Raw genomic sequence first — 27,025 nt, forward strand, 5'->3', positions numbered from 1 at the left:
GTTTTTTTTTAAAATGAATAAAGGCGTTCCTTTTATTTTTGACGAACTTTGGATATAACTCGTTACTTTTTTTGACGAAAGCGCTTTTCAATTTAAAATCTTATATTTTTATTCATTTGTAAATAAAAAATATTAATTTAATATTCCGAATTTTTTAAGAAAAAGGGTTTTTTTTATTACATATGAATTTTTTTTTAACCCGCTACACTTTCTGTCCTATAGTATAGGTTTAATTTGAATATTATTATTCATATTTTATAGATTAGCATAAGCATGGATTGTTATTTTATCATCTCATTCGGAATTTTCAGAATCAGATGAATTAACATTACCATAACACAAATATAATAGATACTTTACAATAACATTCTACCTTCAAAGGACTAATTCTATCCTAATCAAATGTAAAATGTGTCCAAAAAGTTAGCTTATTAATAAAGTATTTTAGATTGTTGCATTTCATAAGTTTATTAAATTATTAATAGATAAAGTAAATCATTAAATATTATATGCATAGATTTAAAATAGTTAATATCTTTTAGAATTTATTTATTTTTAGTGTAAATTCTATAAATTATAATCTAATCTCTATATTTTTAAATTTTTATCAAATTTTTTTTAAATATGCCCGGGCCGGGCCTAAGAAATATTTTTTAAAAATACCAGGGCCGGGCCAAATATTTTGAATTATTTGCTATAAAAATTAAAAATATATTTAAAAATTGTGTATCATAGAACAATATATTACATTCACTCACTTACCATATTTCCTATTTCCATTTTTTGATTCTTGGAAAATATTATAGTATGGTAATTCACTCATTCTTTTTACGATAAATGGGGAGATAAGATAATTTGAAAAGTTATTATATATGGATTTCATATTCGATGAAGTAAAATACCGAATAGGTGTTTTTTAATTTTTTAAGCCATGGAAAAAATTTATACATCCTGATCAGGGAGGAAATTTTTTTTTAAATATCCGAGCAGGGTTTGGAAATATAAAACCGGGCCCGGTCAAGCAAATGGTATATCTGCCGATCTCTGATAAAAATGTTAAGAATGAAAAATATTTTATAATTGTGTCTAGATTTGTTAGATATCTGATCTGCATAATTTTTTGATATTATAATAAAGACTAATGGCATAGATAGCCCTTATTATTTAGACCTGTTCACAGAGCATTTTGCTAATTTTATATTTCTGTTATATTTTTGATATATTTTACATAGTATATATATTATATATATATCCATTAAAATTTAGTGGAGCACAAAACAAAACTAATGATAGATTAATTATACATAATGACTACAATTATAAATAATTGTCATAATTGTTCAACGCACAAAATAAAAGAAACGATGCCTTTTTATCAATAAATTATTATGTTAAAAGTATATGTATTACTACTTATATTTACACACCATGATAATTTTTTGCATTTCGAAATTAAAATTAGATTGAAAACAATTATGTCCTTTTGGTTAAAAATAAAATTCTTTCTTGTTGATCCACATGTTCAAATATATGAGGGGCATCAATAATGATGCCTAAAGTACCCCCCAGAGTCACAATGATAAAGATATATAACAAAATTCGGTCAATAACGATGGCTATATATTTCCAATCTTCTCTTTCCTAAAAATTTTTTAAAATTATAATTGTTAGTGTTATAAAGAAAAAACATTTAATATTAATATGTACCTCTATCTCATTCTCCCCTCTCCCACTCCCCTTGATAAAAAACAATATATATTCGGGTTCTAAATCGAACCCGATATTTTGGTTTATGATCCTGGACCCAATTGTTTTTAAGTTTTAATTCTGATTGATTTCTTCAAAACTAAAGTTCAAAATAATGTTAGGATAGGGTAAACTTGATTTTTTTGTTTTTACTCTTAATACATTAAGAAACAGTTCTATCTTGATTATCGTTTTTCAAATTTTTTTTTTTACTAGTTAAATTTTTATATATAATAAAAATAGCTTTTTTTAAAAAAACTACTATTTTTGCAAATAAGTTTTACATACCTCATTCTATCAATTTCAATCAATAGTTTCGGTTATTTACTAGTAATTTTTATTTAAACTAAACCTGGGTTAGACCTGTCTGAATCGGGCTACCCGAATTCCATTTTTTTAAAATAACTTCGAGCCTGGATCTACGTCGAACCCGGCAATATTTTATGCTTATTTTATTGTATGGAGCTAATCAGATTTAAAAAAAATTATGATCATAAACTTACTATGTTATTTTCGTCTTGAATTTTTAAATGTTTAGCAATGAATATCACATCTTTGGCAGTTCCATTCATTATTCTGGGCGGAAAACTAGCATGCCTATTTGATTGTTTCGACTGGTAAAATTGGCTGAACTTGTTAGAATCTTTAAGTTGTTTTGTAACACTTTTGATATTGTTAGAATGCATATCATGATTTGATAGGCGACTAGTTGTTGGTTGATTTTGAGCTTTATTCGGATTTTTTTGAACATATAATTTTTTATCAGACTTATGAATTGTTGTATCCCCAAATTTACCATAATTGTTGGCATTCAATATTTTGCTGGGAGCGGCATTTTTATGTTTGGATTTGGTTAGGTATGATTGATATTCAGTTGGGGTTAGTTTTAAACGTTGTTGGTTGGATGAAAATGTAACAAATGTGTTATTCATATGAACATTGTTATCTATAGGAAAATGGTCATTTCTGTACCCCCATTCCTTATTTAATTCGTCATTTTTATTTTCTAAATCTTGATTGTTATTATTATTTTTGTTGGCTGAAAAATATATGTGATCGCCTGAACCATCTGAATTATTTTTATATTGATCACCCACGGATATATAACTTATATTAGGAAGAAGAATTTTATCGTTTTTAATTTTGTAATTTTCCTCATCTTCCGTTTCTATATCTATGCTATTCTGTCTTATAATAATACCTTTAGTTAATGATGAGTTACAATATTGTCTTCTTGGTGAAATATGTTTAATAACTTTAGTTCTACTATATGAGGAAGCATGCTTAGATGCTGGTTTCTGAAAACTATCAGACTTTGTAAATACATTGAGGTCAATAGACGAGGAATTCATTTGGTAATTGTGATTATTCGAATCCTTAAAAGTCATATTACTATCATTCTCCTCTTCCTCTATTTTGGCTATTTCTTCTATTTCTTTAAGGTCTCTATCGGTTAAAAAATGTTGCTGATTTTGGATTCTCAAATTTTCATAATTGAGATGTTTGGACACTCCTGTATCTATTTCTTGTTTAATAAGTTGTCCATTGGCTCCGGTTGCAAATCGGTAATTCAACACATTTTTATGGAAATCTGATAGTTCTAACGAAGAATCTCTTGATTTGAGCAAATTAATTTTGGCCATATTATTAAATTTTTTTTTTGAAGTTGGAAAATTTATTGATTTTAACGGATGCTTATGTTTATTAATTGAAGTTAATTTGCTGGACAAAGATTTATCAACATTTTGGGGAGATGATCGACCAGTTTTTTTTACGGTTGTATAGAGATGTTTATGAATATGGTCACATTCACTATTATTGTACATGTCTGCCTTTATCTGCGTTTTATAATAATCGGAAACCTTATATTTTAGATCAGGTGTGTGAACATGATATATAGGAAACTTTTTATCTATTACATTTGATTTAATTTGAAATTGGGATGTATCATCGATCGTATAATATTTATTTTCATGACTTTTCCCTTCTAAATTAGTTGTAACATATATATTAGATATGCTTTTGCAAGTTTGGTATCTTTTCCGTTTATCTTTATTCGAAATGTTTGAATCATTTTTGATTAGGTCACACTTATCGTAATTAGAAGATATATATGATCGATAATTAGAACTTGTGGGACTAAATTTTTCTTTATGTGAAGATATGTCAGAAGAATCGAAAGAGTAAGTGCCCGATTTCGATGGTCTTAAAAGTACTGGTCTTTTCATAAACACAAATTTAGGCAATACATCAACGAAAATAATTCGCAACCAGTTAGGTAGCTGATGAGTTTTAGCAGCTCTGAAATTCCAATTAACTATTATCACAGTCAATAAAACGCATATGAGATTCATAACGAATGTGAATAACAAGTATTTGGCTATCAAAGGGATAGTTAACGAAGTTGGTGGCAATAATCTCGAAACGACAAGTTGAAACAGCACTATAGCCAGTAGGATAGATATGCCTAACGTTATTTTTTCGTTACCGTCGGGTGGCAAATAAAACACTAATACGCTTAGCATAGACATCATAATACATGGCGCTAAGAGATTCATGGTGTAAAATAAGGTTTTCCTACGTATGTACAGATAGAAAGTTATATCGGTTACTGTAGGTTTAGTACGGTTATTAACATTCAAGTAGCCCGGAACGTTGATAACGTCCCAAGTACCGCTGATAGAAAAGTCAGTGAGATCTATGTAATCTTTTGAATCGAAAAATGAGATTCCTACCTCGTCCCCATTAAAGGTCCAAGATCCAAATTTCATTTTGCATTGCTGTTCGTCGAAAGGAAAATATTTGACGTCGATTATACATCCACTTTTGTAAATGGATGGAGGCACCCATAAAACTTCTCCTTCGTTGTTAAGGACTACATTGCATTTAGTGCTGACTTCATATTTGCCATCGGCGCTATTTTAAAAGTGTGAATTTTTAATATAATTACATGCTACATGCTGATATTATACCAAGCGAGAAATGGTAAGTAAGCACCGACCTTTAATATAATAACAATTGTAAATGTTGTTGATGAATAGAATTATTTGATCAAAAAAATACCGTAAGCTTTTAAATATAGACATGTATGTTTTAATTTATAGCTTTGTTGGATAACGCTAGAGATTTGCCAAAGCAATTAAAGGGAAAGGATTAATTAGTATCACATAATTTTTCTAGATTTATTTTTTGAATTTGAATAATTTATTAAAATTGATAAAGTTACATATACTTTAGCAATTTAAAAATGGCAAATTAATATAGTTATCAGAACCGCAAAGTTGTAATTTAGAAAATAATAAACTAATCTGATTATTATTTGAATAAAATTATTGGCTGTGAATCATAAATGACGAAGAATTAGATATTCCCCCCCCCCCTTTATCCATTAAAAAAAATAATTTAAAAAATATATAGTCGGTGTAAATAGGAAAATTAAAGAATTTAATAAAATAACAAATATATCGTTTTCTAGTCATTCAAAATCTTTGTAGCCTTTTTCATAAACAGAGTGCGCCATTTCTGCCTAAAAAAACTTATATTAAAATGAATTAATACATATCCATAATATTCCTTATGGATCCAAAAATATTTATAGGAGTTTGTGGGATGCTTCATTTTCCTAAACCACCTTTAGCGTTTTGCCTTATTTTTGGTCAAATTATGAAACTCGACCTTAGCTTTGCGGATTACCATTTTGTATGATTTAGCAATATGACATAATAAATAAAAGTACTAGAAGAGGGTAAGCAAAAACAGATTTTTTTAAGGTTAAATAAGATACTATGAGTCTTAATAAATTTAGATAGAACTGGAGGGATATTAGTTAAACAAAAAATATTTAGCTTAGAAGAATCTCTTATAAATAAAATAAAATATTGGGAATTCTATACTTTTATTTTAAAATCCTTTGTACTACAAAGTCGTGGAATAAATAGGATTAAAATATAGAAATTAAAAAGTAATTAATTTTAAAAAATTACAAAAATTACATTACCTAAAAAAAATATGTCTACCAAGATATTTTATTATTTGAGATTAAACAATTCAACATTTTCCTTAAATGGACATCTTTAAGTCAAATTGAGATATTTCTCAGCATCTCAAAGGCTAAATATATTTCAAACATAGTCCTTGAGAAAAGTGTAAAACTATAATAGAAAAAAATCAAGGATTTTAATATATATATTTTCTTTTAACAAAGTTAAAATTTTTTAAAATTATAAATACATTTCTTCGCAAAAGTGAAAGGAAAATATATCATTAATTCACTTGTTTAACAAAACGATATCCGGAGTCCATATCATAGAATACGGTATTTGAATATTCTTGATGTTACCATAATCTGTTGTCGACCATGCTAGTTGATAATCTTTCCATTTCTAATATAAGTAATGGGAGAGGATTTTACTTAGCTATAAAAAGAAATTATCAATTTAAAATTCATAAATAATTTTCGTTTAAAATAACTCATCTATTGCTTGAAATTTACTAAATTCGATTATAAAACTTACTTTTTTGCATTATAGTTAATCATAGTAAGCTTATTCAATTTTATATAAGAAAAAAAATAATTTTACAAGCTGAAGCCAAACATTGGTTTTCATAATTTGTTCACGTTCATTCTGAAAAAATAATAGTTTTAAATAATAAATAAAATTTTTAAAAACAACAATATAAAAATATGTAATATATAAGTAAGATCTCTTTATATATATTAGAGGCCTGCAGGCCCAGGCCCGACGTTTTTAATTTTTTAAATATATTATTTTTAAATCTGGGCCGGACCGGGCTGTGCAAATGGTATATTTCTGCAAGTCTCTGATGTATATATATAAGGCTTATCCCAAAATCTTTTTTAGAAAATTTGAAAAGGAAGTTTTAAAATTTTATAATTTTCTAGAATTATATTTTGGATAAGTTTTAATTTTTATATTATTAATAAAAATTATTTCTATTTTGGACAAAGCTAAATATAAAATTGTGTAAAATTCACATGATAACACTCCTTACATCTTTTAATACTGTTCCGGCAAAATTAAGTCTTTAAAAGTTAAAAAAAACACGGGCTATAAATGTTTTAAGTTTTAAAATTTTTTTATAAAACTAAATACTCAGATTTGATAAATCCCTTAGACAAGGCATAGTCTAAAAAAAATTTTTTGAAGATTTTTTTCGTCCAAAATTTTGAGCAAAAAATCTTTGAAGACCACAAAATTGAAATTTTTTTAAAGAAGATCAAGATATTCTTAAAAAAATTTGTGATTCCTGAAGGATTTTATTAGCATAGAAAATGTGTTTTATGAAGGATTTATTTACAACAAATATTTGTAATTTTAAAAATTTGATCAAAAATCCTACTGAGTATTCTTCTTTATATTTTTTTATCTTCAGAGACCAAATATTTTTCAAGATTTTTTTGTAAATTATAAACCATGTATGTACAACGGTTAAAGTCAGAGCGAGAAAAAAAACTTATACAGCCTTAATAAACTTTTTTCTGGAATTAGATCCTAAAAATAAATACTTGATGAATGGTTATTCATATAAAAACTCTGAAACGGCCTTAAAAATTGGAAAAATGGGATCCGAATTATTTAAAAAATCTAAAGGATCATGAGTAGGTTTAGCTTAGTAGACCTTAAAATTTGGATTTTTTTGATAGTTTAATCAAAAATGTCGAATCAATATTCGAGGTCAATCCCATATTTTGACTAAAACCTCGAGGAGTCAAAAAAGTCTTACATTACCTAATCCCTTTTGGAGTCAGCACATTGGTTATTTTTGGCAACATTACTCGAGATTAAGAGTAAAAACCAGATTAATATAGAGGCTAGGCGGCTTTCAAGTTAGTCGATTGAAAACAAAATTTACCGGAAAATAATCGATATTTTGTAAAAATATATTATTTAATTCAAGAAAACTTCTTTATAATGTCACAAAAGTTATTTTATGTTTAAGAATAATTTTTAATTAAAATTTAACGCCAACTAGCGGACATTTCTTTTTTTATTTTAAAAATTGTAAATTAATTTTTGCGACGTATAGTTTAATAAATATATTAACTTTCCTTATACATTAAATAAATAATATATATTTACATGATATTAATTAATTCTCATGATTTTTACTTTCAATTGCCTAACTCGAGCTCACAGGCGCGTACGCAGGAATTTGGTCTGGGGGGGATAATAAATTTTTTAAGAAATAATATTTTTAATTAAAAATACTAAGCATAAATTTATTAGAATTAATAACTTTTCTAATACACAATTTTAAACTAATGTGAATTAAAAAAATTATATATATAAACCGGCATTTAAATGTGAATCATAAAATATAAAGTGAATATAACCCACGATATGAATCACTTAAATGACCCAAAATTGAAATTTGAATTTTTTGAGCTTTTAAAATATATAAAGTATAAAAAATTTAAATGTTGTAAATATAAATTAATATACAAAAAGTTTCTTAGGAATAATTGTATTTTGTATGTTTTGAGCTAATTTTTCAATTATCAATCCTTGCTTGGCGTTAAATGTCTATGAATATTCAAAAGATCCAAATCATTCAATCTACTCAGATGTTGTATTTTTTTCACAGACTTGCAGGCCCGGCCCCCGAATTTTAATTTTTTTAAATATACCCGGGCCGGGCTCGTAATTTTTTTTTAAAAAAACACCCGGGCTGGGCCTGAAAATTTTTTAAGAAAAAATATCCGAGCCGAGTTGTATATTTTAAAACCAAATATTTGAAATCGCCATTATTAGCTATAAATATCAAAAATAAATATGATTTATTTTAAAAAATTCGGGGTGGGCTAGCCGAGCCGGGCCGGAAGAAATTTTTAAAAAAAATCTGGGCCTGGTCCTGCAAATGGTACCCCTGCAAGGCTCTGTTATTCTTCTTAAAAAAGTGAATGTTCTCTCATTAGTTTACTAAAGAGCTGCTAATATATATATAACCATTTTAATAATTGGGAGTATAATCTAAAATGTGTTTGAAATAAAAAGCATCCATAGCATTTTTTGGGACTGTATCAACCATAGTTAATCTTTTAATCATAGTTATTCAGCTAATAAGGCATCATAAGATATTTTAACATCTTCATGATAAAAATATAACAAATATTTATATTTTTTTTCTATCACCATATGAAAAAGGTTGGGAGAGGGGACATTTGTTTTATAATACTCTTCTACTGATCATATATTAATGTTTTGATGATGAGCTTGCTTGCTGCAAGTCGAGGGGGACAAATATTTAACACGTATAGCTCTGCTTTTGACTCAACAATAACATATAAAATATGAAATTCTTCAACAACACTAGCTCTATTTCCTTGAGTTCTAATAAAATGCTCTCCGCTATTCTCATCTTCTTAATCAAGTCAATGTTATGTTTTTGAAAAGTATTACATAAAATAGTTGTATAATTAAATAATACATTCTAATCAGAAAAAAAATTTGGAATAAGTATTGAATCCAATAATTTTCTTGCTTCTAAGGAAATACTTCTTTCAAGCCATTGTGATATTTCAGTAATAGCATTAATAATCAGCTCTTCTAACTCCAAAATAGCTGTTACTGTGGCGGAGACTCGATCTCGTTGGACAAGCTTGCAATTTTTTTCTCCCTGTTGGACAAGGAGTTTCAGAGATAATTATTATTTTATTAGAAATTTAGATAAATATTACGCCACTAAAATTTGAAAATAATAGGTAAATTACGCCAAGGAAAACTTGAAATCGAAATTGATTGATAAAATAACTTAGTAGATGAATGTGATAAATAAATGTAATTAAATATATATATATATATATATGTATATATGAGATAAGAATAAATATTAACAAATATAAATTAATATTAACAATAATATTTTTGAAAAATATAATCCGGCATCTGCATTTTTTGGCTTTGGGGGGGGGGGGGGATTTGTCCCCCTGTCCCCCCCCCACTGCGTACGCGCCTGCGAGCTCACCTCAAATAAGCCTAGACATGATCTTAAGACAATTTATTATAAATTAGTTAAAGGCACTGGATTGTTCACAACTTTATCCTAAATGCAACATTGGGGAAAACAAAAAATTATGACTGAATTCTTAGTGAACACGATTTAACATGATTTAACAGCTGATCGAGTTTATAAAATCTTTAAAAAATTTTCTTTACAAATATTAATTTAAATCTTAGTTTAAGTAATGATTATTTTAAGCTCGATCAGCTGTTAAATCGCAACGCGTTCACGAAGATTTCAAATAAAGCAAAATAAATCGGCCACATCTCGGCCAAGGTTCATTTTAAAAACACGCAACGGAAATTTTTTAAATATAAGATGTTTCTGATTTAATCTTTATTACCATTCCTTGACTTTTCCTTGGCCTTTCCTATCAAAAACAGTCCTATATATAAACTCTTCTAATTTTATAGTCCATGCATAAATTTAAGTTTAAAAATTTTAATTTTATTTCTCAACTTAATTATCAAATTTTTGAAATCTACCTTTACTTATAATGCACCATTACAAATAAATTATATGTTGTGATTGTTTTATTTAATGATTTGTTCCCTATAATGGACAAACGAATTTTGAATAATTCCCCTACTAGTAATATACAACTTTTAGAAACTATTATAATCGTAAACCTTCAAAAATATGTCCACATTGTCTTAAACATTTTACCTTCCGTGAATAGACAGCATTTTGCCTTCCGTGAAAGAATAGATCAATATTTTTCCATGAGTTCAAAAACAGAGGTGATCTGCCCGTCGTGCAATCTACCTAAATTATTAACCAAATATAATGAAATCCCTATCCATCGCCTAGTTAATATTCGATGTCCTTCTTCTGTAAACACAATACTCTCAAACATTAATATACCACCTAACAGTTTTTTTGTATTAAATAATCAAATTCCAACAAAATCAATCATAAATACAATCAAAAACTGATACAACAATCATAAAAACCAATTTTCAAGCAAACTCTAACATCTATCTAACACTAGAATAAGAACCCACCTTATTAAGGATTCCCAGGTTTGCCCGAGCTTCAGTAACTTAATGCATTCAACAAATGATTTAGACAAATGGTCAAATTTGTTCCTATTCAAATCTCATATACATAACTCACCCTCTGATGTTACTCAAACCTAACAAAAAAAAATAAAACAATCTATAGTATCTTTCAATATCATCTACCTAATTCCCATTTGTAAAAAATATACTCTTATCACACTCTCTTTTCTCTTCTCTTCTCTTCTCTTCTCTTCTCTTCTCTTCTCTTCTCTTCTCTTCTCTTCTCTTCTCTTCTCTTCTCTTCTCTTCTCTTCTCTTCTAGACATCATTAACAAAGGTCAAATTAATCACCAATAATAAACACTTGAAATTATAAGTTCAAATGAAGGCAGTTCCAATAAGTCTTAACATTTTAAATTTACTCCAATTATAACATTCCCCAGGTTCATATACAGTATCCCCAAACATGACTCTTCATAATCCATCTGATTCCACACTAATATAGGTATCATATGACATCAATTCATTTAAAAAAGATTCAGGGACTTGGTCTTCGACCAATCTACTTACAAGACCTCTGAAAAGCTAATATCCCATCAAGCAAATGCTTATTAACAAATTTGACCAGCTTTTCAAACAAAATTTTTAGGGCACGACTAATAGCTCTAAATAAAAAAAGATGGTGGCATATGACAAATTGCTGTTGGTTCCGTAATCCGTAGAATAGCAGCAAAAATAATACGCAACCGAATCAATGTCAGTCTCAGTGCATTATTACAACTCCATCAACTATGGGGCAAAGAATGGTTGTGCCATCGCTTGCCACTTCATTCGCATTACACTCGAAAATGCAGATAACAACCTTGAAACTCGATTTTAATAACCCCTTTAACAGTATCCATAAAAATCTATTCATACCAGCTTTCAATCAAGTTTATCCCCAATATACACAATTCATTTTAAACAACTATTCCTTCCTATCAGCTCTCAAATTTGACAAAGATATTATCCAAACACAACAGAGCATTGAACAAGGTAATTCCCTTGTATCTGTTTTATTCTGTTTAGGGTTACAAAAAATAATGGCTGACATAAATACTCAATGTAAACTTGATCTAAATAACTGGTACCTAGATGACAGCACCGTTGCTGGTTCATTATCCGAAATAATGAAGGTGCCCATTATAATAAAAAAAAATAGAACCAATAACAGACTATCACTTATTACCTACAAATGCCAACTTTTCTCTCCATCCATATCATCTCCCCAAAATTTCCTTATATACATATTAACAAATCCCAACTCACAAACTTAGGAGCCCCCATTGGTGGAACTGAAGTAGTTAGCACCTTCTTAAACAATTTATATCAACAATACAAGGCCTAAAGATCTTACTCCTATTCCTCCTATCTCATAATTCATTTTTCCTAGTAAAAAATTTTTTTATATACCTTAAAATTTATATACCTTAAATCCTTCATACATTCAGATGTACGGCATTCTTCAGACATCTTGATCAATTATTCCCTCTTGAAATACACAATCAAGGACTGTTTAGAAGAAGTTTTGAATATCAAATTATCCCCCTTATCATGAATGCAAGCTTCCCTTCCATCCAAAATCGTGTGGAATCCAATCAATTATTTATCACTTGCAGCTTTCATTTTTTTCTCGCCTCTCTTCCAATGAGTTAATAAACAAATTAACATTCTTACTAGTTCAAAATCTCTAAACACAACCATATGGGATAATAATATATTGCCCAACACACTTCGCCAATAAGCGTTCTTCAAAATGAATTTCCTTTGATTGCACGTTCCGTTAATTTTCTCCTTTTGAACCCGCAATCAGAAGAACTTACCAATTTTCATTTAATCAAAATTCACAATGGATACAAATGGCCCGAGGCCATCCCTAGTCAAAACTTAGATGCATACTTCTCTCTAACTCTGGATAATATTAGAACTCCGTCTTAATAGCAATATCATCACACCACACATATGCATCCTCTGCAATACTCAGGTTGACAGTAAAGGTCATCACTCCTTACATTGTAAATTTTCTAAAGTTCCCATCACCATACAATTAACTTAATCCACAAGGCGCTTCTATTAGTCAACATTCCTTCCACCTTAGAACCAGTCGAATAAATATCTTGAACAATAAAAGACTAAACAGCATCACGCTTACGCCTTGAAAGAATAGTCTTTTGTATTGGATTATACCTGTATAGATGCGTTTGCCAAATCGAACGCACAATACTCATTCATTGCGGCCGCCGAATCATCCAAACGTAACAAATATTCGCATTAAAAAATGTACTTTTTCTACCCTTTATTTCTGCCATATTAGAGAACTTCTGCGAAGATGCAATTCTATTTTTAAAAACTTTAGGTAAAATGTTAACAACAATCACTGGAAATCCTAAAGAAAATTTATATCTCCACAAAGAATATCTCTTGAGATATGTAGATCTAATTTTATCTTCATCCTCCCCGACAAAATAATGTTTTAATCCCCTTCCAATGCTTTCTTTGAAATATTTTAGTTTATATAATTTTAAATATATATTTTTTATATGATATCAGAGACCTGCAGGGCCGAGCCAATTTTAATTTTTTTAAAATATACCCGGAACGGGCCATATATTTCAAAACCAAATATTTTAAATAGCCCTTATTAGCTATAAAAATTAAAAATAAAATAAATCGGGACGGGGCCTGAAAATTTTATTTAAAAAAAATCCGGGCCGGCCCTGAAAATATAAAACACGGGTCGGGCCAGACCTAGAAAAATTTGGGCCGGATCGTGAAAATGATATCTCTGCAGGTCTCTGATTAATATTAAGCTGAAGACATAATTAATAATAAAGTTTAATATGATTAGGCGTTAATTATATTTTATATAATCTTAATCTGTATATAATTGAAAAGATAATAGCAAATTTTGATATTTTAAAGCGCCTATTTTTTTGACTAAACATATTTTGTTAAAACTCATAATTTAGTTCTGATTTTCTTATAAAGTTTTTATATATTTCATTTAAAAAATTACCATTTTTGTAAAATGGTTATTATAAAATGCGAATATTTTATTTGGTAAAATTTTCAGACGATTCTATAAATAAGAAGTTAGATGAGGGTGGGCAGGCAACCAATATGGCAACTTATCCCAGGCCTTCCCTACCTTTTTGGTATTATTAAAAGGAACCAACTCCAGAAATTACCATAGAACCCAAAAATATTTATAGAAACAAAATCTTTAGGGAAAAATATTTAGAATAATTAATAAATATTAATTAATGCTTTTTAAGTTTATTATCAAAATAAGTAGGCAAAACTTTATTTTATTCGAATGATCTTGTTGGAGGGCAATTCCTCTTCACTCAACTTACCCCCCAACAATTATATTTTTTATAACAAATCAATTATCAAATAAATTTATTTAAATACTTTAGTTTAAATTTTTGTCACCCCATTTCTGCCACCATCAACTTTCATAAATATGAATAAATATTTATAAAGCGAGCTAACCAGCTCTTAAAATAAATTAATGAATTGGTAATTTTTAGCTAGTTATTTCATAATCATAAAAATATATTACAAGTTTATAGATTATAAAGTCTTAAAAATATAGTTTATAGATTATAAAATCATAATAATATGGGTATATGACCAAAGCTTCAAATCTCCTGGGAACTGCTAAGATATTAATTTATCAATCAAAAAAAAATAAGAAACCTATCTCTTAGTCTTAGTAATATAAATAAAAACAATCGTATGTATACATAATATACTTAATCTTCTATCTAAATATACAATCAGGCACTTGTAATAATTATGCTCACAGATTTTAAATAAATTATAAAATTATTCCCTAGAAACCTGTTAATTATATATTATATATTTTTAAAATATTTGCAAGCCCAATTCTATCCACAAAATTCCATCCTTTGTAATTGGATTTAATGTTTTTTTCTCTTATGACAAATGTATATTAGGCAATAATAAGTTTAATTATATATTTTTTTAAATCTAGCACTGAATGGTTACTGATATTTAGGATTTGAATAAACAACAAAATTCATTAATCTAGGTTCACAAGGGTAATTGTTTCTAAACAGATTTATTTCCTTTTCGTTCACAGGAATAAATTAAAAATAATTTAATCAGAGACATGCGAATCTCAAAATTTTTGGGCTTGGTCCGAATTTGAAAAAAAAGATTTCATGTTCAAACCCGAGTAGGCCTGGATTTAATAAAAACTATTTTCACCCGGCCCGGATTTTTATTTTTGATCATTATTTCGACCAAGAATTTTTTAAATTTCTTTGTTTGTATAATTTTAATTGTATTTAGCAAATTGTTTAAACGGGAAAGTAAAAATATGAGCGGTAAATAAATATTAAGCGCTTTATCATTATAAGATTTTCCAACATTCCTCCATTGGCTAATTGATATTTAAAAAAATTTAAATTATAAATCGGCCTGGATTCTTACTTTTTTAAATTAACCCCAGCCTGGTTTTTTAATCTTTCAATTTGTGTTAGCCCAAAATTTTCAAAGTCATATAACTTTTTGGGTTCAGGTCGGTGTAGATCTCGGATATACACAAAATAAAGATCCTTAAATTTGTTTTAAAATTTTAAATAGTTAAATATTATTATAAACTATTTGCACAATTTTTTGTTTTATCAAATTTTCTATTCGAAATTGATGGTTACATGTCAATACCGCGAAAATGTTATCGCGCATGTATTATAGCGAATACATTACAGCGAATGAATTATCGCGAATGCATTATCGCGAATATATTACCGCGAATGCATTATAGCGAATGAATTATCGCGAATACATATAGCGAATGCATTATAGCGAATGCATTATAGCGAATTCATTATAGCGAATCCATTATAGCGAATGCATTATAGCGAATGAATTATCGCGAATGCATTATAGCGAATGCATTATCATATCGCGAATGGAGTTTCATGAAAGTTACAATTTTATATTTATCGACTTTTCGACTGACTTAGTTGAATCTGAAAATTAAGTTAAAATGGGGATTGGCTCTAAAAACATTTTTTTATTGAAATTAAGGCTAAGGCTTTTCTCTTTTTTGACTCAAAATATATAAAAAAGATTCTAAGTAATAAAATAGATTTCTCTTTTTCATCTAATCATTTTAAATATTAAACATCAAGTTTTTTCTTTTTAATTTATTGAAAACTTGTAGGGGAGAATGGGGTTATGGCGAACCCTAAAGGCAAACCTTAAGAAAATTATAAGTACTTTATCATTTTTAATAAAAAATATCTCATTTTGTTCAGCTCTATTAGTTTTATGATATGTTTAAATTTCAAAAATACATCTCTAATAATTTTTTCAAAATATCATTTTTCCTGGAATTTTTTTTGGTAACCGAGTGGTGAACCCTACCCGGGGACGAACAAGCCCTTGGTCGAGGCTATTATAAACTCTGTTTAATTTTCCATATATAAAAGTTATATATTTTTTTATTAGGATATATTTAATGATTTAAAACATAAAAGTGTTATATAAAATCATTTAAAACATTCACAATCTTTGCAAATAAAAAAACAATAAAATTGCAAAGCCATTTGAAAGCAGTCTTGATTGTTATGCTTGATATAATTTATTTGTATACCAAACAATTATTTATCATATAATAACATTTTTTGATTTTTTTTCTTTTAGTTGGTCTCTCATTGGCTTTTTTTGCATGTCAAATTTTTAAAAAATAGCAAAAAAAAAGGTTCGACCTAACCCCATAAAAATAGCCCCAGTAGCACCACTTTGATTAAGATCATATTTTGAAGTATTTATATTATCAATTTTGTTCGGGTAAATTGTTATTCTATAAAATAGGATTTTTTCTTTTATATAAGATGATTTTTGTGTGGTAAAATTGTATATTAATTTTTATTTTTGAAAAATAGTAAAAGTGTAAAAAGTTACTTTTGAAGGTTCGAATGATATAAAGCATTTGAATTTAAAAATAATAAGATTTTATGTTTTAAAGCTATAAAATTAATAATTTTGACGATTACAAAAGATTTAATAAGGTAGAGATATCAATCCAATGTTCTCCTTCAACTAATCTTATTTAAAAATTTTTAAAAATTATCAACATATTTTTTTAGCGCTGGAAAGGGTTAATCATATCAGTAACTAGGAGCTAGTAGAAATAGGTCGAATTAATTATATTATGCTTAAAAATATGATATAATAAGTATTCATTGGCTATTATAGCTTTAAATTCTATTTTTTTCCCTTTAACTTTCTCCTTTTCTAGTGGTTGATAATCAAAAGAATTAGAAAAAAAATTAAAAAATTCATTAAAACTTAAACATTTTTTAAAATAAAATATCACATTTTGAAATTTTTTATGAATTATTTATATACAAATGGTGTATTATTGATAATAACAATTATCCTCTAGGAGACTTAATAAACCAATATAATCTACAAGCCTGGGCTTTGGGGCTTGTTGGGGCAAAAATTAACTTTTACTAGAATCAATCTTAAAATATAAAATATTAAAATATTTATTAATAGGGTCTTTTGTAAAAAACGACTTAATCTAATCGTTAAAAAAATTGAGTATACCAAATTCCACATATTTTTAATAAAATACGAATTTCATAAGGTAAATAATTTTAAAACGCTACTTTAAATAAATATAGATAATTAAGCTGGTTCTCTGGTTTTTTGGAGCTTAATAAATGGGTTAAATATATTTTTGTCAAATATAAATCACTATTGCATTGTGATAATGTTAGTTGTAATGCATTCGCGATATTGCATTCGCTATGATGCATTCGCGATAATGCATTCGCTGTAATGTATTCGCTCTAATACATTCGCTATGATACATTCGCGATAATACATTCGCTGTAATGCATTCGCTATAATGTTTTCGCGGTAATGTATTCGCTATAATGCATTCGCGCTAATATATTCGCTATTATACATTCGCTATGATGCATTCGCGATAATGCATTCGCGGTATTACATTCGCGGTAATGCATTCGCTATAATGCATTCGCGCTAATATATTCGCTATAATACATTCGCTATGATGCATTCGCGATAATGCATTCGCGATAATGCATTCGCGGTATTACATTCGCTGTAATGCATTCGCTATAATATTTTCGCGGTAATGCATTCACTATAATGCATTCGCGCTAATATATTCGCTATTATACATTCGCTATAATGCATTCGCTATAATATCTTTTCGCGGTAATCGATATTCGCGATAATGCATTCGCGATAATACATTTCGCGGTAAAAGTTTCGCGGTATTGACGTGATACGGTTTTCTTTATATAATTAAAAATTGACAATTTAAAAAAAATAAATAAATAAATAAATTTAAATTATTCATAAATTTTTATAAATATTTGAATTATTAGTTAATTTCGAAATTATATCTGAAAAAATTAGGAAATTAATTTGTGCAATTAATTTTTTTTCCCCTAAATTAAGGCCATCAACAATCAAATACTTTATTGTTTGGCACTTGAGGTTGCAGAGATTATTTTTTGATTGTGATGGTGACTTTTTATCCTAAAATAAAATCAAAACAAATATATATTAGACTAATAAATATAATATTCGATTTGTTTTTATCTAGGGCTATACCGTATGAGTTCCTATTTTCCGTAGGAAGAAAACCAAAAATCACATGTCATTAAATATAAAGGAATAAACAATTAAGATTTTTTTATAGTACGAAGAATACATTATTCGATTAGTACGATTAACTAAATTGCTCGATTTTAAAACTCTGAATCAAATAAGAATATGATTATTCGATTCGATTTCTGCATGCATAGTATTTATTGATCAATGATCATGCTTTAAATATTTTTGTCGGCATAATCTGAATTATTATTAATATTTATTTTCTCTTCACGATAATTGATATTTTCTAGGTATAAAAATAGTACACAAGCATAGCCGAATCTTTTAAATCATAATAAATATAAATACATGGGCCGGGCCGGCCGCGGTACCTAATATTATATTTGCTAGCGAGCCTGGGCCGGGCCTGGATTAAAAAAATTTTTTTTAATGGGCTGGGCTTGGGCCTGAAATTATTAAATTTAAATTATTTAAAACAGTTGCTAATTTAAAGAAATATTGCCTTTTTTCCTTCTAATAATAACAAATTTCAGTAATTTAAAGAAATATTGCCTTTTTTCCTTCTAATATTAATAAATTTTAGTATTGTAAACAAAATGATTGCCTAAATATATTTAAATATTGTTTATTTTCATTAAATATAAAAAAATTAAATTTCTAAATATAGGCTTGGGCCGGGTTTGGGAAATTTTTTTGAAACTTATCATGGGCTTGGGCCGGACTTGGGAATTTTTTTAACATTAGATATGGGCCGGGCCGGGCAGGGCATGGGCCTAAAAAAATTTTTTACTGCGAGTCTGGGCAGGGCTTGGTCAAAAAATTAAGGCCCATGAAGGTCTCTGATAAATACCTCGCTTGTAAATAATTATAAAAGGAATATATGGAGCTTACTTAAAAAAGAAGCGAAAATATTATATTTTACAAATTTTAATATTGCAATATATATTAATATGCAAGGTAGTTTAAAAGCATTCCTAGAGACATGGATGGAAATGGGTGAATCAATCAAGTTGATTCACATGAGTGTAAGAATTTTGCACGGACTATAAAAAAATAAAGATGGGCACATGTATAAAATATTCTTTCGGATCGGGCCTGAAAATTTGTGCTCAATCATTTTCAGGCAAGAATTTTTTTTAAATCTTTGAATAAAGCAATTTTTTTTTTAATTCACAAAAAATAATTAATGAACCGGGCTGAAAACATCTTCAGGGTCGAGCAACCTCTATAAAATAATTTTCGGTCGGGTTAAATAAATATAAATATTATGGGCGGCCAAAAAATCTCTTAAACCCATAAAGGCATCGAGCAGTGGTAATGAGCATAGCATACAAATAATTTGACTTACGACATTGATCAATTGGATTAAGGAAAGTCCAAATTGTACGTTTAGATGTTCAGTTCTATTTCTAACCGGTCTGATTAATTTGTTGTAATTTCTAAACAAGTCTCGTATTAATCGGCCTTCTTCTTCTGACGCGAAAGCTATATTTTTTAAAAATATTTATTTATTTATATATAAGAAAGGTCATTTATCTATATTCGAAAAATGTATTTATTTACTAATAAAAAAAATTGCTTGCTTAATTTTTGTATAAGAATACTGCCAAATGCTAAGTCAAATCTTAGTATTATGTTTTTTTTTAAAAAAAATTATATTTAAATCTCATTAATATATTTTAAAGTTTCGAATAAATGTTTGCTAAAAAATATAACAATAGCTGCTGTTTTAAAAAAAATACTTTTCTATATTAGCAAAATCAAATAATATTTTATTATAATATTTATTTTTTTTAAATATGTGAGAAAACACTTCTTAGTCCTTCCTTCACGTCCTTATTAACAATTTAACATTTCAAGCCCATGAAACGATGAACAAATTGGAGCCCTGGCATAATCTATTTTTGGCCGGCTCGGAATATGTTGGTGTAACTTTGACAAAGCAAAAAGTGCTTCATCACTCCTAAATTTGATTCGAGCAAAATGTTGCATGCCACTTAATAAGAAATACTTAGCAAGTCTAAATGGTAAGAATTATAGCTAGTAAAATTACCGAATGTAGAGATTAATGAATAAGGAATCAATAAATGAAAAGGTAAAACAAAAACTAAATTTATTTTAATAAATAATAAAAACTGCAATAATAAACCGGAATGGTTATGTCGTATCAGGATATGGAAAGAAAACTATGAATTCGGAAACTCAAATTCAAATCATTTAGAGAGGAAAATATATTCAAATATGTATATAGATTATCCACCCCTGCTCTAAACTTCAAACAATTTTGGTGAAGACTTTTGTGTATCTTTGTAATTAGTGTTGTTAAATGGCTCGCTTTGAGTCAATTTTTAAAAACGGTTAACTAAATATTTTAATCAGAAAAATATTACTTAACTCGAGACGCTAATAGATGTCTAGACCTTTATATCGTCTATGAGCAAAATCTTCAGACTTGCGTAATATTTTGTTAACAACACTATTTGCAATTTACATTAAAAAATCTATCTAATTAATTATAAATTAGAGTAGTCCAAAAATTTCATGGCAAATTATCTGAAATTCCCATTATGGATATTCTATACAAGCTAAAGTACATTTCCAGTCAAATCAGATTTTTCGAATTTAAATAAAGTGCTCATCGCGAGATTACAAATTAAAATGGATTCTATATCACCTATAATATAATGTAGTTTTAGTAATTTTAAAAAGAGTAAAAATAGGGGCCCACTTCGACCAATATTTAGTATTTAAAATAAATAGTCCATATTTTTTAGACTATATTAAATTTTGAATTTAAAATATAGACCAAATTGTACCTTATTAATATTCGAGATTGGTTATATTATTTAATCTAAAATTTCAAAATATATATATAATATGAGATAAGAAAGGAATATTTTTTAGTGATTTCTTAACTTTTTCTAAATTATTTTTAATAGAGAATAAATATTATACAAATAGCCTTTTTAATAGTTGAAAAGGATTAGTTTAATACTCACCAAATATATTCTTGAATTATATATTAATATATCAGTAACTTAAACAAACTTAAGGATTAAATTTTCGCAAAAAAATTTTTTATAAGTTTAAAAAAATATTATATAAAATGGGAAAATTATCATTTTTCAATTCGTTTTTTAATGCTAATATGAAATATAGTTATGTTTTTGACTCTTTATTTATTCTGTTCGTTTATTTTTATATTAATATCACACCAGTCAATACTTCTTATTTTCTTTATAATATAACAAGTTGGCCTTGCATAGAGGCAGTACATTTTGTTTTACATTTTATTTATATGTTGGCTTTAGTGTTGTAAAAGTAATTAGTTACAAGTAACTAGTTTTGCGAAAAAATAAACTGTAGCTAGTTACTTATAAAATCTAACTAGCAACTTGTATTTCTTGGAATATAATGGCAAAAATAATTAGTTACTTTTCAAGTTATTTTTTAAAATATGTTAAATATTAATATGTTAAATATTCATATATATATTCATCATTCTTTACCTCTATATATGTTTAAAATGATTGTTTACTGAATAAAATGCCTCTGTTAGTTTAGTTTAGGGAAGCTCATTTTTGTAGAAAACGGGGTACCTTTAGACACCAATTTCACAAATAGTTTGACGCTACAATTCGCATAGAATCGATGTTTGACCTTTTCTATTTCTAGTGCCACTTATTAATTAGTATTACGTAATTAAACAATGGCTCAATCTCAGTGCATGAAGATAAAAAATTATCTATTATAATCTTTTTTTGTTTTACTCTGACCAATCCATCTTAGTTTTATATTACAGTCTAAAGTAGACATAAGTCTATTTGACAATTTTTTATGCGAGCGTAAATAAATTATATAAAAGTATTAAAGCTATAGAGACATTGAATTTCATATTTTAAAGTATAAGTTGATTTTTAATATAATAATATAATTTTATAATTCATTTCAATTAATTATTTTTATTATTGCTTTAATGCTTTAGTGCTTTAGTGCTTGTATCTTGAATCTTGATGCCAATTTTAAAAAAAAATTCTTATAACTTTTTTATTCATATTTATTTAGCAAACGGATTAAGCTTTGGAATTAATGCTTCAAACGCTTAGTAAACTTTATTGTAATTATTAATATATATAAAAATAAATAAATTTATATATATATTTTTATTAACTTTTGAAAAGAAATAAATACAGTAAAAAAAAAGGGTGTTAAAAGATCGCCAAATTATTCTTCTATTTATAAAATATTGAAATATAATCGATTATTCTTCTGCAAGATTTATAAATTATGAAATATATTATATGGAAATAAAATTTATTGGACTGAAAATTTGTAAATCAAAGTGAATTACTAAATAATAAAATAAGGTAAAAAAATTTTATCGAATTGAATAATATAAATAAACTTAGAGTCAATATTTTATTTCGTTAATAATTAGAGTTTTTTTGTAATACATATATATAAATAAGAATTTTTTTAAACTTTATATTTAGGAGGGCTAGATTTGAGCCGATTTTTTTAAAACGGCAACTCAGTATAGCCAGAAAATATCGTATAAACCTAGAGATTTCGCTAATATGTCCAAACCTATGTGCTATCTATGAGCAAAATCTTCAGGCTTGGGTATTCTATTTCAGGATAAAATATTGAGCAGCCGTTTTTAAAAATCGGCTTAAATCAAGCGATTTAACAATACTAATTCATAACAAATGTTTGAAAATATAAATTGATTTGTTTTTATTTCGCTTATAACTGGTTTCAGTTTATTGTCTGAACTGATTGGTGAATTAGTTAATGCTATTCAGACATTACATATTGGCGCCCTCTGATGTTTAATAATTTTCCTTCTTGCATGATGTTAATCTTGACAATCTTTTTTGCTAATAATTCGTTTTTCTTTAAACTATCTACCAAATGGGTCGAACCCCTAAAATGCACTGGTTATTTATATAAACTTCAGAATTAATGTGTTTGGCTGACTTCGTTGCTTAAAGCGTGGTATGTATCATAGTTTTATTTGGCTTATAATTTGGTTATTTTATTCAGCAAAATTGATTGAGGAATTGTACTAATCAGCCACTAAATATTAATGCAAACCAAATATTTATCTCTTCAATATTTTCCATTCTAGCATGATACCAATTAACAGTATTTGTTATTTTGAAAATAATTTTTCCCTTCTTGCTATCTACCAAACGGATTAAAATAATATATAGGCACTAATAAAGCACGAAGTATTGACATAGATTTTAGATTTAGTGCTTCCAATTGTCTATCCAACTTTAACAGAAATGTAAAGATATTACATATTTAAAAAAAGCAATAAATAAATAACTCAGGAAAATCAGAAATACCTAATCAGAATTTTACATAAACGGAACCCTGCCGAAGGCGGAGAAATAACTAAAACAATTCAGAACCATCCCTCCCCCTCCCCCTCTTCCGGGTGCATCCTGGCCATAAGACTGGAAAAATTAGGTTTACTTTACTTTTAAAAGTTATAATTATGAAAATAATGTGTCGATGGAAAAAATAATATAAGTAAATTTTATTGTTTAAAATAAATAAAGGATTAGGTGTTGTTAAATGGCTCGATTTTTAAAAAATAGCTAACCCAATTTTTTAGCCAAAAAATATTATGCAGGCCTCAAGATTTCCTTAATATAGGTTCAAACTTTTCTATCATCTATGAGCAAATTCTCAAGGCTTGCCTAATATTTTTTGGCTAAAATATTGGATCAGCGTTTTTAAAAATCGAATCGTCTAACAACACTATTAGTTTTGTTTTCGACTCACTTAATTTTTTGTACAACTGTTGTTAAATTTTTTTTTAAATTACGTTTTTCTTATTTTTGCATTAAATTGTTGCATATTTCATGTATACTCTAAAAGTAGGGCTCTGAAAATTATTCAAATTTCCGCCCAGCCCAGACCTGACAAATCTTTTATGTTCATGTCCGACCTATTTTTTTTTAAAGCCCAGCGACTAATTTAGTCGTGAGCGGCATCGCTGGGGAGGAGCAAGATCAGCATACTTAAAATAATTCCTGTTTGAGCATCTCCACAGCCATGAGAGGCATTGGGGAGGCTCCCTCGCCTAAACTATTTGACCTCTAAAAGTAGCATTTAGCCCTAGAAATGTATACGATTTTGGAAAAAATGTTATCAATATTATGTATGAAAAAAAAGTATCATATTGCCTTTAAAGAATTATTACTGAATAACGACTTCTTGCCAGGTTTCATTCTCTACACTCAAGAGGGTTTTAAAGAGCACTAGAGAATCAATGAATAATGAGCGAAAACAAAATTTAGTGCTAATGGATTATGAAAAAAGATCGAAGGAATATTGATAGCCTAAAATAAACTCACCCCCCCCCCTTCCCCCAACTGAAAATTTCTCAGGAGTATTTGGGTCAAATGTTTGATTAATTTTAAAACCAATATTTCAACATAAAATAATCTTATGTCTTTTTCAGAATAGATGTTTTAAATTCAAAATTAATGTCGACCAAAATAATAGTTTAGATTTTTTGAATTATATTTGAAATATTTTGATAAATGGGTATTTTATTTTTTTTAATTTCATATTTTTGAGTTTTTTATTTTTGAACTGTACAAATATTATTAAAAATTAAATATTATTATATAAATGAATATTTTTTTTTTTTTCTCACTATATCAACATCCGTCGATTTTTTTAAAATTATGTGGTCGATATAGTCTCTAAAACTTTAAACAACCTTTCTAATGATTATTAATAAAATGTAAAATTTCAAAACAAAAACTCTCCTAAATATCAGCATCGGTTTTCTATCTGGTGGTGCATAAAAGTTAAGTTTTTTTAATTTATGAGGCGCTCATAAAAATAATTTAAATAATGTTGTAAATAGTGACGTCTCTAAAATTCCCGCTCTTAGCATGAATTTCGATCTGTTCAAAAAACACAATAAAGAAAAGGCCTCTCAGGTTTAGACTTATAGCATGTTTCATATCATTCTGTCTAGTCTTCATTTCATATACGGATATAATTAAGATTTGTCTCTACTTGCCACTTTTTATATGGCCCTTAGGCGATACCTGTTTAAGGTAAGCCGCTGGAACAGCCCTGGTTTGAGGAATGCTTAAATATATAAATTTTTAAGGGTGCTAAATTTTATTTTAATTGTTCTGAGTAATAACCCCCCCCCCCTTACTCTCCACTTCATTGACGAAGATCCAAAAAATGAAGTTTCTTAGTGTTGTTAAAGTAACTAATTTACATTTTTGTAAAATATAATTAACTAATAAATTTTGATAATTGATCTATATTTTTTTAAAATATTATAAAAAATAACTCGTTACTTTTAAGTTACTAAAATATTTATTAATATAATGTCTCAATCGTTCTTGTAGAACGTTTTTTTATCCTAGGGAAGCTTATTTTTGAATAAAATATAGCCCAAATTTTGATGAAATTTATTAATGGCCAAATTTTTTTGGAAAAAAAATATTATATTATGTATTTACTACATTTTATTTTCCTGCAAATAAATGTAATATATCTTATTCAGTGCAAATTAATATTATATTCTGGTATATTTTTTTCAGTGCAATTATTTCTTTATTTAAATTTTATTTCATTCAAATTTCGTTGATTTCAATTTTAAAATGTCAAAATTATTTTGCTTTGTATAATAAAAAGATTATATTAAAAATGATGAGTTATATAAATATAAAATAACTTGCAAGTAACTAATTACTTTTGCAATGTAACAGTAACTATTTACTTTTTAAATGTAACTAGTAACCTTTTTAAGGATATAACTTGTAGCTGTAAGTAACTAGTCCATTTTGTAATTAGTTACTATTCAAAAGTAACTTTTAACAATATTATTTATATAAATTTAATTTATATCATATACTCACTGAACTGAAGGCAAAGAAATCCTATGACATAGCAATTCAATATTGGTAATTGTGTATCCAGCATAAACATGATGTTTTTCATAATGGAACATTTTTTTTCTTAAAACATCTTCAGTTCTATTTTTAATTAAGATTTAAATTATTTGTGGTATTTTTTCATAATTATTTTATTTATATTTGGAATCTTATAAATCACGATATTGTTGTATGAAATATAATTTATTGATTATATTATATAATTATTTTAAAAAATATAATAAAAATATCAGGAAAAAGTATTTTATAAAAACACATTATAAAATAACTATGTTGAAAAAAATATATAAATAAATAAGAATATAAAATTGAAATATGGGAAGAAAAGCAAATATTATGTAATTATTTGCCGTATATAAAAAGGAAATGTATAAAATAATCGATAATAAATAATTACTTACTACTGTTTGTTTCGTTTATAAAAAATAACTTGGTAAATTTTACCGGCCGTGGTTACTTTATTAGGCGGCAACACGAAACGTAGTGTAGACTATTTGAATTAATTCCGGCAGGCAATTCTTGCGAATAATAATTTGGATCCAATTTAATAGCTAAAATAATTATCAGAAAAGGGAAGAGAAAAAAAATAACCTTTGATATCTGTTTGATGTCAAACTTAAACTCTGAATTTAAAAATAT

At 27.2% G+C, this 27,025-nt stretch overlaps 1 protein-coding gene across 2 annotated transcripts; it reads right to left on the reverse strand.

Annotated features, from left to right (window-relative positions):
* Window positions 1–1,276: 1,276 nt before the first annotated feature.
* On the reverse strand, window positions 1,277–26,622 carry LOC135925442 (probable serine/threonine-protein kinase ndrD). 2 transcript variants are annotated; one of them, XM_065460763.1, is made up of 6 exons: window positions 26,351–26,622; window positions 19,792–19,928; window positions 6,327–6,371; window positions 6,019–6,128; window positions 2,250–4,662; window positions 1,277–1,641 (listed from the first exon to the last, which is right to left on the reverse strand). In XM_065460763.1, exons 1-6 carry the CDS (start codon window positions 26,430–26,432, stop codon window positions 1,474–1,476), a joined length of 2,955 nt encoding a protein of 984 aa, XP_065316835.1. In that variant the 5' UTR covers window positions 26,433–26,622; the 3' UTR covers window positions 1,277–1,473. The 2 variants fall into 2 exon arrangements, with proteins under 2 accessions (XP_065316835.1, XP_065316836.1); XM_065460764.1 differs by having other exon boundaries at window positions 26,347–26,421.
* Between the last annotated feature and the right edge of the window lie 403 nt (window positions 26,623–27,025).

Source organism: Gordionus sp. m RMFG-2023, chromosome 2 (genome assembly GCF_954871325.1).
Source record: "Gordionus sp. m RMFG-2023 chromosome 2, tfGorSpeb1-WG-v2, whole genome shotgun sequence".
Taxonomy (NCBI): domain Eukaryota; kingdom Metazoa; phylum Nematomorpha; class Gordioida; order Chordodea; family Parachordodidae; genus Gordionus; species Gordionus sp. m RMFG-2023.

Coding starts and splice junctions, on each gene's coding strand:
- LOC135925442 (XM_065460763.1), bottom strand. CDS start 26,432: ATGAAAAACATCATGTTTATGCTGGATACACAATTACCAATATTGAAT. Junction 6,372..19,791: donor TAATCCAATTGATCAATGTC/GTAAGTCAAATT, acceptor TTATTTTTTCAG/AATGAACGTGAACAAATTAT. Junction 6,129..6,326: donor CCAATGTTTGGCTTCAGCTT/GTAAAATTATTT, acceptor TACTTATATTAG/AAATGGAAAGATTATCAACT.